Genomic DNA, 19750 nt, shown 5'->3' with positions numbered 1-19750 from the left:
CAGAAATTTCAATATCGCTAATGCCATACTTTTTAACTTTACCTCAGCACAAAGGGTCTAATTTCTATAAATATCAATGCAAAGTATCCATTCAATTCATCTGCAACATCGGCAGGATTATGCGTAACCTTTCTGCATCCATTGTGCAAGGGTTCCATCTGATTCACTCTTTTTTTTCTTAGTATTCATGTATAAGAATTCCTTATTCTCTTTCTTTGCTCCCTTAACCAGCAATTTGTATATGCTTTCAAGCTTCTGTGACAATAGCTTTAAAATAATAGCATAATTTTAATGTACCTTCAACCTGTGACCTCTCTCTCTCTCCAGTTCATAGAGAACATGAAGCATCTCCTTTACTGAAATTGAAACCCATTCTGTTACCTTTAACAACTGCTACCTCTCTGTTCATCATAAACCTATAATTCCATGATCACACCCAGCTAATGTTTCCTCTACTGTCAACCCTATAATGTCATCTAGTTCCTGGGAGATGATCATGTATAGAATATTTTTCCCCTAATACTTTCCCTAACATGCTGATACAAATAACAACCACCTAGTTGAATTAAAAATTTTGTCCCCATGATGAGTTTTCCTCCCACTTGCTCTAATCAATTAGGGGCAACTGAAATGATCCATAATAAGACATTTGCAGTAGCTTGCATATTCATTCCATTTACATGTATAGCCTTCACAATCTTCTAATCTGTAGACTACCCCCTACTCATATTGTGTCTTTGATTCCAGCTAAGTCACACAACACAGATTCTGTACTAGAATGCATAACTTCTGAATCTGGGACATTTTTTGTGCTCAGGCTGCTATTGATAAGAAGCACGATCCCACCACCCCCTTCTTTCTTCCTTATCCTTCCTAAATACATTGTACATACCATAGCAAACTCATCGATCCTATTTCTGATTATACATGTTTCTGTTAGTTCTATTATTGTTGTTGTTATTTGGTTTTTAGGAGCATTAGCAACTAAGGCCATATTGCTCCCGGATATGCGGTGGTCATTCCCTGACCTTTCCGCATCCTCCGTATTTGGTGGTGACGGGCTCGAACCCCGGTCTAATCAAGAAGCGCGTGCTACGCACTGCTGCTCCTTCCCACCTGGCTACGGAGGCGCCAGTTCTATTATGCCAGTACTGTTATCTTCACCAGAATTCAAATTCACCCATTTTGTTCACAACATTACTGACAATACTGCACACATATAGTTAAGATTGTTTTTGTATAGTTTACCTTGACACACCCCTTGAAGTTATTTAAGCTTGTTTCCTTAGCATGAGCTTACCACTCATTTGAAATATCACTACCCTCTGAACATATTGACAATATCAGCATTGCGACAACAAACAAGATTCTTCAGATGTGTGCGAGTGATGCTTTGACTCATATCATCAGATAACCATGTACCTATATTATCCTCACCCCTAACTAGCAGTTTCCTCGAACCCTTAAGATATCCTCAATGAAAGTGGGAAAATCCTTGCAGTACCTTTGTTAAAGTATATCCTGTCTCTACAAAACAAGTTCCTTCTACTTACAAGTTCAGACCACACTGATAAAAATTCTACCCCAAAAGCCTTGCAGAGTTCCTCCAGTCTTGAGTTAATCCACAAAGCTTTCAGTCCCTCCTGTTGTGCATGGGCAGAATCGCACACTCAGATACATTTTGACCTAATTTGTGCAGTTTTTTCAACACTGTTCTATTTTTTCCCAACAAATTGTCAGATCATGTGTGCTTATTATCATTAGTCTCCTTTTGCCCCCTTTCAAATCTGACAATCTGTTAGTAAATCATTAGTTGTTTCTCTGGCAGACACACTCTGGTTCTAGTCCACTCTCTTATTACGTAAAATGCTACCTGTTTCTCTGGCAATGGATCTCTCATGAGTTCTAAATCCTTTTGAACCAGAGCAGTTTGCACTTGATTATTCTGTTCTGGAAGCCAAATCAAGGTTGTGACACTTGGTAGATTACTAGAATTTTGAGTCCTTTACGAGGTCCAGTTGCATTTTCTCTAGAGCAAGCATCCATTTCTTTAGGCAATGCACCAAGTTTTAATTTTAGATTGGTATACTCCTTGCAATGGGAAAAAATAAGAGAATCATCAGTTGAGCTATTAGCAACTAGATCGACCCTTGAATACATGCCACAGGCAATGCAAGTTGAAGAAGTCATGACTTGCATGGGGTCATGCAAATCGCCTGTGGTCATTTCTGCCCACATGTTACCCTCTGACAAGGTATTCAAACATTGGTTTGAGTACCATGTCAGATTAGATTAGAGAAATTAGGTAAAAGCAAAGCTTAATCTAAATCAAAAATTAATCTGAACCACTAATCCTTTAACCTTTAATCTGCCTGTATACAGAACCTATACAGGAGTGACTGTCAACTCAAAAATGGACTTCAATAACTCACAAACTCTGCCACAGATCTATACTGAACAGCTGTGAACCTATTCTCGGTCATCTCAATTGCACAGTGCTTTCAAAGTTAGGAATGAGAGCTCTTTACAATCAAATAATTTAACCTAACAATCAAATATCTCCAGATAGCAGCATTTGATGAAAATTTCAATCAGAATGTTAAAAGAAGTACCTTTGAGACAACTACTATGCAAAAAAAATAAAATATTACAAAAGATTCCATCTAATTCAATAATATAGTTTATAACACACAATAATGAACAACTTTACTGACAAACAAGAGTGGGCCATAAAATCAGAATGTCTTATGGGGGATTTTAGCTTTCCATATAGATTAAAATTCATTAATCTTAATTAATGATTATAATTGGTAAGTCACTCAGGAAGGTAGTTGTCTAGAAAATCCATTTCTGGATTTTCTAGACAACTGCTTTCTACGTCAACATACCAGGTGCGGCAATAAAAAGAATGCACAGTGAAGAAGCTCGAAAATGATTTTATTTTTATTCACACACACACACACACACACACACACACACACACACACACACACACACACACACACACACACACACACACACACACACACACACACACACACACACACACACACACTGTAATCCTTGCATATATCTTCTTTAACATTCATATTTTGTACAAACTGTTTATACTTCATGAAAACTTCAATCATACAGCTAAATGAAAGATAATTCACTAAATAAGAAATGTAAGAAACTAACCTTATTGACTGTGCTACCTGATAGGGTGTTATTCTCCATGACTGACCTTCAATAACTTGCCCATCAGGAAGTGTAACTTTAATAGGTTCAGGTCCTTTAGCTGCAATTATGGCTTCATGACGAACTTTCAATTCATCCCATAGCTTTAGTCTATCCTGAATGTACGATGGCCATGGATTTAACTGAAATTGATATGTCATACTTCATTCCATAAATAATTCCAGAATAAAATAAATTAAAACTATTATAAGAATAAAAATAAAGACTTAAATTCAAGTGCCATTCCTTAAAAGCTATATTTTATTCATTCTTTCACAGAATATCAATGAAACAATCATAGTTTTCTTGCCTGAGTTGAGTTTGCTTTTAGCTTCCTATCAACACTAATCCAGCTTTTAAAAATGTTGCCACCCAAAATATGGATTAGTCACAAGTGAAAACATGTCTTAACACTCCCACACAAATTCAAAAATGTCTATTTTTTCCCCCATTTCTGACAAATAAATTTTTGTTTTTCAATCAGTTTTTCAATCTCAGGTCAAAAAAGTCACTTGACCTTTTTGACCTGAGATTGAAAACCTTGGGATTGAGTCAATCTGGATTGGAAAGAGCAGAAACATTTTGGGCTTTCTTCTCACTATGAATGAATTAATTAGCCTCTGGTGAAGACGGCTTGACAAAAATATCCAGGTTTTTCTTCTGTCAAATTGGAAGAAAAAGTTCTAAATGTAGAGTAGATTCCCCTTAAGTAGATTAAAAATTGGATGGAGCATATTCACATGAGGAAGCAGTGAATGTGTTAATGACATAAAGAGAAGTGGAAATGATTTCTGCATTACTCCTATTGGGACATACAGTAACCAGGAAAGTGGGTACTGTGTTATCTGCTGTGAATTTACATAAGACTGATAATATTATGTAATGCTAGAAGTATAATAAATAAATTTTATGAATTTGAAGTGCATAGATTATGAAACAGTATACCCAATTTCTGTGGTTTGCCAGTGTGATGTTAAGTAAATCTGGTGTAATGAACACTGGGAAAACAAAAATAAGAATATGTTATAAACCAAATGACTGTTATGGATATAATGAACAACTCTACTGACAAACAAGAGTGGGCCATAAAATCAGGGGGGATTTTAGCTTCCCAGATAGATTAAAATTTATGAATTGGTAGGTCACTCAGGAAGGCACTTAGAAAGCAGTTGTCTAGAAAATCCATTTCTGGATTTTCTAGACAACCGCTTTCTAAGTCAACATACCAGGTGCAGCAATAAAAAGAATGCACAGTGAAGAAGCTCGAAAATGGTTTTATTTTTATTCAGAGTAATCACAACCTGATCGATTGCACTTATTACAATGTTTAAAAGTTTCTGAAAAGAGTCAGTGAAGGCACCCAAAGAGATGCTGTGTCTAGCACTTACGTTTTTCTTAATGTCCTCAATACCCTTAAATCTCTTTACTTTGAGGGCAGTTTTCACCTTGGTAAAGGAGGAAGAAGTCTGCTGGTGCTAGATCAGGAGAGAAGGGTGAATGGTTCATTTGTACAATGCCATGTTTTGTCAGAAATGTCCTCACAACAAGGGCGGAATAAGTGGGGTCGTACAACAAGAACTAGTTGCTTTCACTCAAAATTGTGGCCTCACCTGGGAAATGCACTTCAATAATTTTAGAAGCATCTGTACGTAGAATGCAGCATTGACTTTCTCCTCTTTGGGAACAAATTCCTTGTGAATCACACCCCATTTGTCAAAAAACATGATCAGCATTGCCTTGATCCTAGACTTCAGTAAATGAAATTTTTGGGCCTTGGTGATGATTCTGAAGAAGTCCACTGCGTGCTTCTGATGCTTCATTTCTGGGTCATGCTGAAACATCCAACATTCATCTCCAGTGACAATACAGTCAAGAAAATCAGGATTGTCTCGACAAGTCTGAATGAAGATTTTACACGACGACACTCTTCGCTGCTTCTGCTCATCCACGAGGCTATGGAGCAAAAATTTTTCACAGATCTTCCTTTCCCTAAATCTTCATGCAGAATGACAAATTGTTTCCTTATTCATATACAACTCATCAGCCATCATTCTAAGGGTCAAACAACAATCTCTTGCCACAATTTTCAGAACTTTTGCAACTCTTGTCTTCATTTCAAAAGGTTGATGGATGCCCACTTCTTTGGTCATTGCAAACATCCTCACGTCTGTCTTTTAACTGCTAATACCAATAAAACACACTGGTATGACTTGTTTCATCATCGTAAACAGTTTTGACATTTCATACATTTATGTTGCAGATTTTCCCAATTTAAAGTCAAATTTTATGTTTGTTTATTGCTCCATTGCAAAATCATGATAGGGAACATTAATGCTACTAACAAAACTGGTTGTCACTTGCAATCTGTCACTGGACAATCTCTGTATCTATCACTGGACGATCCCATCCATGCCAGGTGCCTTCCTTACATTTAACCTCAGCAATTTCTCCTCCATTTTGCTCTCACTTATCACAAAATCATTTAACTCCCTGTTAGAGTTTTATAAGATTCTGGCCTCCACTTCCCTACACAATTCGTAATGTGTGAATGTAGATGCAAAATACTCATTCAGCTTGTTATCTACTTGAGCAGAATCATCAATAATCAATGTCAAGTGGACCAATCTGATTCATCTCCTTCCTTCTTGAATTTACATAAGTAAAGAAGTCTTTACTGTTTTTCTTTGCATCCTTTGCCAAAGATTTCTCGTAATCTGCCTTTGCTTACCTAACCTCCTTTGTGACTTGATTAGACTATCTTATATCTACCACAGGCATCAGTCTCCTGATTATTTATATGTGTCCCATGCATTTTTCGTCTCTACCACAAGTCTCATTAGTTCATCTGACATCCTTTTGGGCCTAAACGTTGAACAATATTTCTTAGTTGATATGAACAGCCTAGTAGCTTCCAAGATTAATTCCTTGAATGCTTCCCATTTATAAATTGCTGTTTGTAACATCATCAGTTAGTCCCACTGTATAGAATTTAAAAACTGGCACCTCCGTAGCCAGTTGGGAAGGAGCAACAGTGCGTAGCACACGCTTCTTGATTAGACTGGGGTTCGAGCCCGTCACCACCAAATACAGAGGATGCGGAGAGGTCAGGGAATGACCACCGCATATTCCAGGAGCAATATGGCCTTAGTTGCTAATGCTCCTAAAAACCAAAACAACAACATAGAATTTAAAAACTCTGAGACCACTGTAATCACGTTTATGAAAGCAAAAATCCTTCCCTTTACCCCTGAAGGTATTTACATCTTTGAGTAAATCGCACATCAGTACACTGTGATCATTGCCACCTAGTGGTTTTTTTATCTGCAGATTCTTAATGCATGAATAATCACTGCTGATAATCAGGTCAAGGGTATTACTTCCTCTGGTTTCCTCTCAAACATGGTGCTGTAGAAAACAGTTATCCAATAAATCCACAAAAGTCTTACTAGTGTGTGAGTGACCAATCCCCAAGTTCCAGTCTATATCTGGGAAGTTAAAATCCCCCATTATAAGACAATCTGATTTACTGGCCCACTCTATTTATCTGTACAGTTCTTTGTTGTACTCTTCGGTCACTAGGCCTATAACACACTCCTACTTTCAACTTCGCTTTCCCAGTGCTTATGTCACACCAAACTGTCTTAACACTGCACTGTCCACCCATGTCAACTGGATGCACTTCCTTAGATTTTGTTTCTTAACTAACTGCATGACCCCTCCTCCCTTTCTATCCTGTCTATCCTTACTTACATTGTACTCCTTACTTACATTGTACTCCCTAAATTCCAATTCTGCATTCCTTATCTCTGTGTGACACCAACCTTGTCTCTGATATCTCCGCCTTTGACGTCTTGACAAGCACCTCAAATTTGTCACATTTATTGACTATATTTGTTGCATTGGTGTACATGCAAGTATACATGCACCTGTTCTTACTCTTAGTTACCTAACAACAACCCATGTATTTACTTGTTCCATGATGACTCCAGCCTTCCTTGAAATTCCCAGCACCTTGCTTTCCAGGCTGCTGCTCATTCAAATAGAAGCAGTGGAAGAATCATTTTCACCTCTGCCTGTAGCTACTGTTAATCTATTAGTCTGTGAATCCCCCAAGCTAGCAGTTTTCCGACCAACCTAATGGTCGGTCGGAAAACTGCTAGCTTGGGGGATTCATCAGCAAATATTCTTGCACCCTTTCTATTTAACTGTATCCAAAGCCTGTAGAAAAACAATCTCTCAAAACTTGTTAACAGATTGTTAACAAGTTTTAAGAGATATGAATGGCATATGTCTACCAAATATTGATTGGGACATAAATTATTTTATGAAAACTGAAAAGAAGCTGTAAGAAGTCCTGTTATATAAAGTGATCAAGGCACCTGGGATGGCTGAATTCTATCCAATTACATTAATAGAATGGGCAAAAGAGAATGAAATCTTGAATTAAAAAATGAGTGTGTCCTATGTCCAGGAGAAGTACCTACCAGACTGCAGATGTGGAAATCTCTCCTATTCATAAGGTGGTTCAAAGATTGCAGTGGATAATTACAAATCTGAAGTTTCATTTTGGGCCAGAGAAAATAATGGAGTCAATCACTAAAGTAATAATACAAATTTACCTTGATAGGACTGAAACTATAAAGCAATCAGAATAGATTTGTTAAAGGGGATTTCATGCCTGACAAAACTGATTAGCTACTATTAGCTTGTCACAAAGGAACTAGATATAAAGAATAATTTTGAGATCATATACTTCGATTTTAGTAAAGCTTTTAATAATAGAAGATAGAGTAGTTATAAATGCCAACAGGCTTTCATAGATCAATGGTATGAAAAGCTGAGCAAGGTTTCCCAGGGTTTGGTGTTGACTCCCTTGGCATTTTTAATATTTATTAATGATACTGATGAGGATATTTCAAGTTTGATGTCAAGTTTGCTGATGATATTTGGGCAGAGTAATTAACAACAGCAATCAGGGTATGCTATTTCAACAAAATTTGTACAAATCAGGCAGATAGGCTGAAAATGGCAATTATGATTTAACATTGATAAATACAAGAAAATGCATCTGGATAGTAACAATCAGAGAATAACAATTTGGGCAGCACCAAATCTAAAGTAGTTTTTAAGAAAAAAGATGAGAGATTAATTGTACAGTCTGAGAAGTGCAGACAGGCTGCTAGACCAGTTATATAGGTTCTATCAATGGTTAGGCCACATCCAGAATATTTCATACAGATTTCAAAACCTCATTTTAGAAAGCACATTGATTCATTAGCAAAGGTGAAGAGCAACAAGATTAGCTGGAAATAAAGGGACATTATTACCAAGAAAGTTCTATGAACTGAAGCATCCATATATTTAAACTAACCTGAACTGTATAAAGCTTTACATGGATTAAGTTTCATTTTACTCCTTTTCACATTACACCATAAGGTGTCATAAACTAAAAATGAAAAAGAATGGTTCAAAAATTATCTTCAGTCAGAGACTTTTGGAATAAACTTCCACCCAGTGCTATGGAAGTGGATAGTTTGAATAAATTTTAAAAAAACTGGACAAATTATTAAAAAGAATGGGAAAATAAATTGGTTCATTTTTTTTTTTTTTTTGACTGATGCTATATAAGCTTTACTTCTTTGCATAATTTTACCAATACTAATACTTAGCATTAGCATTAGCAGAGGCATTTGATGCAAGAAAGCAAGCTTACGCAGCATCAGCCAAAAAAAAAAAAAAAAAACCCACTTCCACTTCACCTCTCTGTTCGTTCAAAATACCTGTCCAGCTGAGCCTTAAACTTATTAAGGCTATCAACTTCCACTACAAGGGATGGAAGTCTGTTCCACCAACCAACCAACCAACCACCCGCTGGCTAAAGGCAAATTTCCGCACGTCTATCCTACATCTGTCTTTCCTCAATTTGAATTTATGCCCTCTCAGGTGATTTTTCTGAGCTAGAGGAAGAATCCCATCAGCATTGAGCATGCTCAAACCATTCAAGGCTTTATACACCTCTATCAGATCACCTCGTTGGTGCCTAGTCTCTAGACACTGTAATTTGCAAAACTTAAGCCTTTCTTCATAAGAGCACCCCTTTGTTCCATTCACTAATCTTGTTGTCCTTCTCTGTACTCGTTCCAGCAGCTCTACATCCTTCTTGAAATGAGGCCTCCAGACCTGTATACAGTACTCTAGGTGTGGCCTGACCATTGTCTTATACAAGGGAATAATCACCTCCTTATCCCTGCTGGAAAAATTCCTGTATATCATTGACAATACTCCATGAGCTACTCTTGCAGCCCGTCTGCACTGCGCAGAGAACTTCATATCTGCCTGCACAACCACCCCCAAGTCCCTTTCATTCTCTACCACTGTCAGTGTAGTACCACAGAGTTGATACGTTGCTCTGGGGTTGCTGTTTCCCATGTGTAGTACTTTACATTTGTCAATGTTAAACTTGCCACCTCTCAGCCCATCTGCTCAACCTTTCCAGATCCTGTTGCAACTGCATAGTGTCAGTAGTGTCCTTGACAACCCTGCCAACCTTTGTATCGTCTGCAAACTTGGACATTAAGCTTGATATACCATCATCAATACCATTTATAAATACAGAAAACAATAATGGACCCAACACTGAGCCCTGAGGGACTCCACTAATAACATTAGTCCACGATGAGCAGTGTCCATTGATTACCACTCTCTGTCTTCTCCCCCTCAACCACCCCTTTATCCATAGCAGCAACTTGCCTCCAATGTCACACTGCTCCAATTTGTGTAGCAGTCTTCCATGTGCAACAGTATCAAAAGCCTTTCTAAGATCCAAGTATATAATATCAAAGCTATTCCCTGCATCCAGTTCTTTTGTGACTGCATCATAGTACCCAATCAAATTGGTCAGGCAAGACTTCCCCTTAACAAAACCATGCTGTGTCCAAGCTATAACTGAAGTCTTGTCTAAATGATCCTGCAGTGCTTCTTTAACCAGTGCCTCCATTAATTTTCCTGGAACAGAAGTTAAGCTCACAGGTCTATAATTACTTGTGTCAGCCTTTGATCCTCCTTTGTGAATTGGGGTCACATTTGCACATCTCCAGTCTATGGGTACCTCAGGGGAGGTACCCATAGACTGGAGAGTGGGGGTGTTTTAGTATAACCCAGAAACAAAATGCCAATGTCTTAAAAGGAAATATTTTCAAAATTTTAACATCAAGAAACTGTATTCAATAAAATTAAGAAAGAATGCTGGTTTGTGTATCTGATATCAAATGCCTCCTCCTTAGACAGAATGACGGAATTCTAATAGTATTATTATTGAAGCTGTAAAAACAATCTGTTCTATGTAAAAGAAAATATTTTGGGATAAATGAATTAATACAGTTTCAGAATTAATTATAAAATATCTATAAAATTATTTACCTCAGCAACTGGCACTCTTTCAACCTTAGATTTATCAACAGGCTATAATGATACAAAATTAGAACTTTTAGCAATTATGTAAAAGATTTCTACAAACTCAAAAATTCATTCATTACCATAATAAAGTGTTTCAACATTTTTTACATGGTTAAATTAATCCAAAATTGTGATTTTGATATTTTTAATAGTACACATAAGAGCCACAAATCAAAATCCCAACATTAATACAAAGATAAAGTGCCTCTGAGCTTCCTGAATTGTTGTGACTGTAAATAATAACAGTTTTCTGTAAAAGACAACATTTTTCCCAATTGCTAAAATTTTTCCCATATTCTTGCCATTGTTACTTAAGTACTGAGCTCATTCAGTAAGTTAAGCTTCTGCTATTTAATTTTTAAAAACCTGTTTCCATTCATTTAAATACACATACAGTAAAGTCCCATTATAATGCATATCATTCTAAGAAAAGTCTTAACGAAAGCACTTATGCATAAAATGTATTCATTTAGAAATGAATTTGTGATGCTAATAGAAAAACTATTAGCATCAATAGAACAACTATTAGCATCACAAATGGTCAGTCAAAGAAAGAACAAACACAAGCCTATTTCATCAGCTGTTTCCAAAACTCATTACCAGGAACACTACATCAAAGTGCAGCCCACATCATAAATATAGATAAGGAATGAATAAAGAAACATAAAAGCATTCACTTAAATAAAGTATGATATTTTAAAATATGTGACAAAAGAATTCATTTTCTTCTTCAGTTTTTTTTTTTTTTGCATCAAAGCAATTAAAGTTTCAGGGCGCTGGTGCAATGTGCCTGTAAAGGAAAACTGAATTTGTGGTCAGTCAAGTCTGTTTTGTAGAATTAAAAATTTAAGTTTGTGGTGAGAGAGGGAGTGTACCTGCAGCCCCTGTCCGACACACAAAAAAAAAAAAAAAAAAAAAAAATCAGTCCATGTGAATAAAGCCCACAAATTCCACCATTCTTGGAGGGATTTAAATTAGCCCTTTCCAAGTGGCATGGAAGGCCATGAATTGTGTATGAGTATTCCATGATCATGATTAAATCTAGTTATTATTTTTCTTTCCTAGAAGAAATTGAAGAAAACATAATTATGTGAAGAATACATAATAGCATAAAAATGAAGCCTCACAGTTTACAGAATTGAAAAATGCAAAGAAAAATGGGCAGTTCACTCCTTCAGCAAAAAAAAAAAAAAAATCAAAAAAAAAAAAAAACACATGCACTTCAGAATTGGTTTTTATTTAGTCATTTTCCACCAGTGAACTAGAGATTTGCCTGTTCAGGCAATGCTATATAATTTAAACTGATATTAGTAACAGGCAGAACTGTAGATAATGGTATTTATTATTCAAATTTAGTGCCATTAACATCAGTACACACACACACACACACACACACACACACACACACACACACACACACACACACACACACACACACAAATTCTTGTACAATCGCTTTCTTGCTCACTGTTTCAGTCATGTGAGAGCATGCATTCTGAGCATTTTGCTTTACTGCAGCAATACTCTTTAGCTTTGAGCTATAAACCACAGACTTTGGGAACCCTCCCCATGGCAAGGCATGTCATACAAACACATTAATAGAAATAATACAATCATACAATAAAAAAATAGTTCTGTTTATACTCCGGCACAACCCATTAGGTCAGAGGAGTTTACAATTATCTGAATTATTTTTGTAAGTTGAAGTACAAGCCTCAGTGCAAGTCCTCGGACTCAGTAAGAGCAAAATGATCAACATGATTGAAAATCAAACACAGTAAAGCATACCAATTTTATTTTATATTTAAAGCAATTACCATTCTTTTATGTATTTATTTATATACTTCTCACCCACGGGGCACAAAGACAACCTGGTGAGAAAGGTGAGCATTACAGAGTATCAACACAAAGCAGTTGTTTGAATTAAATTTTTACAGAATTAGGTTTAATGAAACAGAGTAAAAAAGAAAATATCTTATACATATGAGTTAAGTATCTAATCAATGTGTTGATTATTTAATACTTGAAGGAAACAGAACAGTTGTTGTTTGTTTGTTTGTTATTTGGTTTTTAGGAGCATTAGCAACTAAGGCCATATTGCGCCGGGATATGCGATGGTCATTCCCTGACCTTTCTGCATCCTCTGTATTTGATGGTGACAGGCTCGAACCCCGGTCTAATCAAGAAGCGTGTGCTATGCACTGCTGCTCATTCCAACCTGGCTACGGAGGCGCCAAAAAACAGAACAGAGGACAAGTGAGTAAATGTTGAGTTAAGGTGGAGAATGTGGCTTCCAAAATATTCTGATAGGTTGCAGATTGGTCCACAAAAATGGCAACTGTAATTTAATGACTCTAAATATAAGATTATTCTGTTCTGCATATGTGCCTTACTATATGGGGAACAGAAATCCTGGAGTCATGTATAAGCTTGGGGGGGAGGGGGGGGTAACTAAAAATTGGTTGAAGGTTTGCATGATGTTTGTGGAGCAATCGGGTACGGGGCATGATATTGCCATGGGGGATGTCTTTGTGTGTGCGCAATGCAAGTAGTGTAACAAAATCAGGTGACAATTCAGCGTTGTTATGGGCCTATATGAGAGTTTGAAGGACAGGGTGGATGCCCTCGAAGGATCTAAATTGAGGGGCCCATCAAGCTCTCAGCTGCCCACATCAACGCCAGAGCTTGCACTTGGTCATTACACAACACAGTGGCAACCCCCAAGGCAGAATGCGCTGGTCCCACAGGAACTAGTTGTTGTTGGTGACTCTATTGTCAGGGAAACGGGATACATGCTTTGTAAAAAGGATAGGTGGAACAGGACCAGGGTATGTCTGCCAGAGGCAAAGGTTGATGACGTGACGTTGTAGAGCGGATATCATCTTTTAAGGGCATAAAAGGTGATATAGTTGCACACGTTGGCACTAATGATATTAAGAGTAGGAGACCGGCAGAATTACTTAACAAGTACAGGTCACTGTTGAAAACAAGTCATGAATTAGAGCTGAATTTGAAAGTGTCTGCAATTCTGCCCAATTCTGGGCAGAATTGCAGACACTTTAGGAGGGAGTATATGATGAGAGGAGGGAGTATATGATAGGAGGGAGTATATGATGAGAGCCTTGTCGATCAATTCAGCCCTGGAAATATTGTGCAAGGCTCAAGGGGTAGAATTTTTTTCAGCCTGGTCTGTACTTGTTAACAGGAGAGACTGCTTCTACAGGGATGGGATAGAAAAGGTGCAAGAATATTTGCTGATGCTATCGAGGTAGTGTTAAGTGCGTCAGAAAACTGCTAGCTTGGGGGGATACAAGGACTAATAGATTAACAGTAGCCACTGGCAGAGGTGGAAGTGATTCTTGCACTGCTTCTATTGGAATGAGCAGCAGCCTGGAAAACAAGATGCAGGATATTTCAGAGACTGCTGGGATTCATTGCGGTACAAGTAAACACATGGGTTGTGTTAGGGTAGCTAAGAATAGGAACAGGTGCATGTATACTTGCATGTACACCAATGCTAGGAGTTTGGTAAATAAATTTGATGAATTTGAGGTATTGCTCAAAACATCAAAGGCAGATATTGTTGGGATATCAGAGACGTGGTGTCACACAGATATAAGGAATTCGGAACTGGAATTTGGGGAGTACAATATGTACAGAAAGGATAGACAGGATAGGAAGGGAGAATGGGTTATGCTATTAGTTAAGAAACACAAAATCCAAGGAAGTGAAGCCAGTCGACATCGCTGGACAGTGCAGTGTCGAGTCAGTTTGGTATGATATAAGCATTGGGAGATCAAAATTGATTGTAGGAGTGTGCTATAGGCCTAATGACGCTGATGACTATAATAAGAAACTGTATAGGGAAATAGAGTGGGCCAGTAAATTAGAGAGTCTTATAATGGGGGTTTTAATTTCCGAGATATTGACTGGAATTTGTGGGTTGGTCACTCACACACTAGAAAGGCTTTTGTGGATTTATTGGATGATTGTTTTCTACATCAGCATGTTCGGAAGGCAATTAGAGTGAGTAATACTCTTGATCTGATTATCAGTAGTGATTCTTCATGCATTAAGAATCTGCAGATAAAGGAACCACTAGGTGGCAGTGTTCACAGTGTGCTGAAGTGGGATTTACTCAAAGAGGTAACTACCATCAGAGGTAAAGGGAAGGGTTTTTGCTTTCATAAAGGCAACTACGATGGTCTGAGACAGTATTTAAATTCTATACAGTGGGACTAACTGTTGATGTTACCAACAGCAAATTCAAAATGGGAAGCATTCAAAGAACTTATCTTGTAAGCTACTAGGCTTTACATACCAACTAAGAAATATTGTTCAAGGTTTAGGCCTAAATGGATGTAAGATGAACTAATGAGACATATGGCAGAGAAGAAAAATGCATGGGATACATATAAATTAACATGTGACACAGAAGCCTATGATAGATATAAGCTGATCTGTAACCAAGTTACAAAGGAGGTTAGGCAGGCGAAGACAGATTACGAGAAATGTTTGGCAAAGGATGCAAAGAAAAACAGCAAAGAATACTTTTTATGTAAACTCGAGAAGGAAGGGGATGAATGAGATTGGTAGCTAACAAACTAAATCAATATTTTGCATCTACATTCACACATGAGGAGTTATTCAGGAAAGGGAATGCCATAGATGAAGTAAACACTGGCAGTGAGCTAGATGATCTTGTAATAATTGAGAGTAGGGTGGAGGAGAAATTGTTGAAGATAAATACAAGAAAGGCACCTGGGGTGGATGAGATCTATCCAGTTATATTAAAGGAGGCAGCAAAGGAAGTAAGCAATCCATTAGCCATAATTATGAGAGCTTCCTTGGACTCGGGGGAGGTACCCACAGACTGCAGATGCGCTAATGTAACCCCAATTCACAAAGGAGGATCAAAGGCTGACACAAGTAATTATAGACCTGTGAGTTCAACTTCTGTACCAGGAAAATTAATGGAAGTACTGGTTAAAGAAGCACTGCAGGATCATCTTGACAAGAATTCAGTTATAGCTCAGACACAGCATGGTTTTGTTAAGGGAAGGTCTTGCCTAACCAATTTGTTGGATACTATTATGCAGTCACAAAAGAACTGCATGCAGGGAATAACTTTGATATTATATATTTGGATCTTAGAAAGGCTTTTGATACTGTTGCACATGGAAGACTGCTGCACAAATTTGAGCAGTGTGGCATTGGAGGCAAATTGCTGCTATGGATAAAGGGATGGTTGAGTGGGAGAAGACAGAGTGGTAATCAATGGACACTGCTCATCGTGGACTAATGTTATTAGTGGAGTCCCTCAGGGTTCAGTATTGGATCCATTATTGTTTTCTGTATTTATAAATGAAATTGATGATGGTATATCAAGCTTAATGTCCAGGTTTGCAGACAATACAAAGGTTGGCAGGGTTTTTAAGGACACTACTGACACACTATGCTGCTGCTGCAACAGGATCTGGAACGGTTGAGCAGATGGGCTGAGAGGTGGCAAATGAAGTTTAACATTGGCAAATGTAAAGTACTACATATGGGAAACAGCAACCCCAGAGCAATGTATCAACTCTGTGGTACTACACTGACAGTGATAGAGAATTAAAAGGACCTGGGGGTCATTGTGCAGGAAGATTTGAAGTTCTCTGACAGTGCAGACAGGCTGCAAGAGTAGCTCATCGGGTCTTGTCAATGATATACAGGAATTTTTCTAGCAAGGATAAGGAGGTGATTATTCCCTTGTATAAGGCAATGGTCAGGCCACACCTTGAGTACTGTATACAGGTCTGGAGGCCTCATTTCAAGAAGGATGTAGAGCTGCTGGAACAAGTACAGAGAAGAGCAACAAGATTAGTAAATGGAACAAAGGGTTGCTCTTACGAAGAAAGGCTTAAGTTTTGCAAATTACAGTGTCTGGAGACTAGGCACCGGTGAGGTGATCTGATAGAGGTGTATAAAGCCTTGAATGGTTTGAGCATGCTTAATGCTGATGGGATTCTTCCTCTTGCTCAGAATCAGAATCACCTGAGAGGGCATATATTCAAATTTAGAAAAGACAGATGTAGGATACATGTACGGAAATTTGCTTTTAGCCAGCGGGTAGTTGGTTGGTGGAACAGACTTCCATCCCTTGTTGTGGAAGTTGATAGCCTAAATAAATTTAAGGCTCAGCTGGACAGGTATTTCGAACGAACGGAGGGGTGAAATGGAAGTGTTTTTTTTTTTTTTTTGGCTGATGCTGCATAAGCTTGCTTTCTTGCATCATATGCCTCTACTAATGCTAATGCTAAGGTAAAAAAAAAAGACTTTAGGTGTTATGAATCAATCTGACATGAAATTTTTAATGCAGTGTGAACTGGTAGCCAGGAAGGCACATGGCATCTAGTCTGTGATTTATAGGGCCTTCGATTGTTGGGAGAAGGACATCATTATCTCTCTTTACAAGGCAATGGTTAGACCTTATTTTGGAATATTTTATTCAGGTCTGGAGATTGCACCTGAAAAGGAACAGAATTAAATTAAAAGAAAAAATTAAAAATCTGTGTATCAAATGCATCTAGGGAGAATGAGATCTTGTAAATACTCTCATATTCTGTTATTGCTTTTCCATTTTCAACAGTATGAGTATACCAATGTTTACTCTAAATACTGATGGCTGCCATTTATGAATGCAGAGTAGCCCCCCTTCAGCTACAGAAGCTCCCCTTTTTGTAGCCAAGGTAGCTATTCAGAAGTACACTGTCGCGATACTGTATATCATATGAATGCATATATTATCTGTATATCATATGAATCTGTATATAATATGTATGTATATAGCGGAGTTGCCAGATTCTTGCTAGGGGCCCGCTTGCTAATAAACTACAGGATTATCAATCAAAGATGATGCAGCCTTGAATACCTGTATTTTTTGATGTACTGCATTAGAATTGCTGAATTTTGTGTCACTAAACACATAACACATGGAAGTTTATTATTCAAACATGTTACCTCTGCATCAGAGATTATGTGGAGAACCTTACAATTATATGTCATCACACTAGAAACAGCTGCTATCACAATCTTTTCTGGAAAAGATGTCATTTTTCCAACTGCCAAAATTTTTCCCATATTCTTGTCATTGTCCAGTAACAATGGCAAAAACATAGGAAAGAAGCACTTGCTATTTAACTTTTTAAAACCCTATTTCTATCATTTAAATATATATACAGTAAAGTCCCATTATAATGAATACCATTCTAACAAAAATCATACTAAAATTACTTTAAAAGTCCACCTATATAAAAAAAGTATTGAGATTTTCTGCAGGAGAAGATGTAGACAGATGTTGTCCATGCATTATTGTCATTAAACACCCTGCCAACTTTTGTATCATCAGCAAAATTTAGACATTAAGCCTGATATATCTTCATCTATATCATTAATTAATATTGAAAACAATAATGGGCCCCAGCACTGATCCCTGAGGGACTTCACTAATAGCATTATTCCATGAAGAATGCCCATTGATAACCACTCTGTCTTCTTCCACTTAACCATCCCTTTATCCATAGCCGTAATTTGCCCTTAATGCCACATTACTCCAGTTTGTACTGCTGTACAAACTGCAGTAATGTTTGTACAGTCGTTTATTTGACAGTATCAAAAGCTTTCATGAAATCCAAGTATATGATATCAAAATTATTCTGTATATCCAGTTAATATACCAAAGTCATCAACGAATATGCACTGCAAGTGCATATTCTTAATACTCTTGGCAGATTTTATCTTTGTGATCATACTACAAAAATTGGCAAATTACCATGTTTTTACAAAATTTAGATGTCTAAACTTGAATATGTCCATACTTGAATATACATACATTTTATGAAAAAATTTAATTTCAGATTTCCCACTAAAGTGTTCACGAAGGTAGGAAAAGTGTAATATATAAGATTCCATTTTTAATTTGTAAAGTAAAAAATTCTCATCAAATGAAGTGCCTTAATTACATTTGTCCTACTTGAATCACATTAAAACATATTCAGAAACAAATAATCTAATGTGTGTAGCTAATTGGGAAAAGAGGCTATCTGTTCAAAGACTTAACACAAATATACATGATGCCACTTTGAATACCGCGCATGCATGTATATATTAGGCTTATCAGGATCATTAGATTTAACAGTTCTGCATGTGAAAAAGTGTAGCATGATGCTAAGAAAGCATAAATAGTTTTATTGTGAAGTACTAGTGTAGTTTTATAGATCTCTAGAATAAATTTCTGGAGATTCATTCTATTAGTTATTTAAATAGCATTTTTTTTAATCATAGAGGTTGCATACTTGAATCATAGAGACTGCATTTTCATTTCTCTCTACTTTTCCAAAGCATAAATTCCTAAAGTTGGTCTCAGGAACTAGTAATAAAGTATACCTCAATGATTACTCTGACTTTCTCCCTCTCACAAACCGAAGCACTAAACACTGTGTGTGTAGTGCTTAAGGGTATATGGCCCCCCTAGGCCATACTGACTGATGGTGTCCCCTCCTGCCGACGCAAACCTTTTTATTTTTTAGAATGATTAATTTTACATTTTATTTACTTACAAAAAATAAATTATACCAATATGACACTAAGTTTAAAATAAAAAATAAAACTCTTCATAAAAACTTGGAGTTTAGGGAGCATTAGTGCCCCCTAAACCTTGGCACTCCTAGGCCAGTGCCTATTTGGCCTTACCCTAAAGCCGGCCACACGTACACATGTGTGTGTGTGTGTGTGGCAATACTCTTAATCTGATTATCAGCAGAAATTCTCCTTGCATTAAGAATCTGCAAGTATAAAAACCACCAAGTGGCAATGATCACAGTGTATTGATATGGGATTTACTTTTTAGATGTAACAACCATCAAGAGTAAAGGGAAAGGATTCTGCAACGGTAACTATGATGGTCACAGATAGTTTATAAATTCTATACAATAGGACCAACTGATGATGTTACCAGCAGCAAATTCTAAATGGGAAGCATTTGGGGAAGTAATCATAAAAACTACTAGGCTTTTTGTATCAAATGAGAAATACT

At 37.2% G+C, this 19750-nt stretch overlaps 1 protein-coding gene across 2 annotated transcripts in view; it reads right to left on the bottom strand.

Moving 5' to 3' along the window:
- The window catches only part of ThrRS (threonine--tRNA ligase), a 236872-nt gene that overhangs the window by 192914 nt on the left and 24208 nt on the right, over window positions 1-19750 (bottom strand). For both annotated transcript variants that reach the window (XM_090368570.1, XM_090368569.1), the window contains exons 2-3: window positions 10639-10680; window positions 3181-3362 (exon numbers count right to left, since the gene is read on the bottom strand). In XM_090368570.1, coding sequence (XP_090224696.1) covers window positions 3181-3362; window positions 10639-10680 — 224 coding nt within the window. The remainder of the gene's footprint in view (window positions 1-3180; window positions 3363-10638; window positions 10681-19750) is intronic.

The sequence above is a fragment of the Mastigoproctus giganteus genome, chromosome 2 (genome assembly GCF_048544385.1).
Source record: "Mastigoproctus giganteus isolate SK-2022 chromosome 2, ASM4854438v1, whole genome shotgun sequence".
NCBI lineage: Eukaryota > Metazoa > Arthropoda > Arachnida > Uropygi > Thelyphonidae > Mastigoproctus > Mastigoproctus giganteus.
This window is presented reverse-complemented; position numbering and strand designations above follow the sequence as displayed.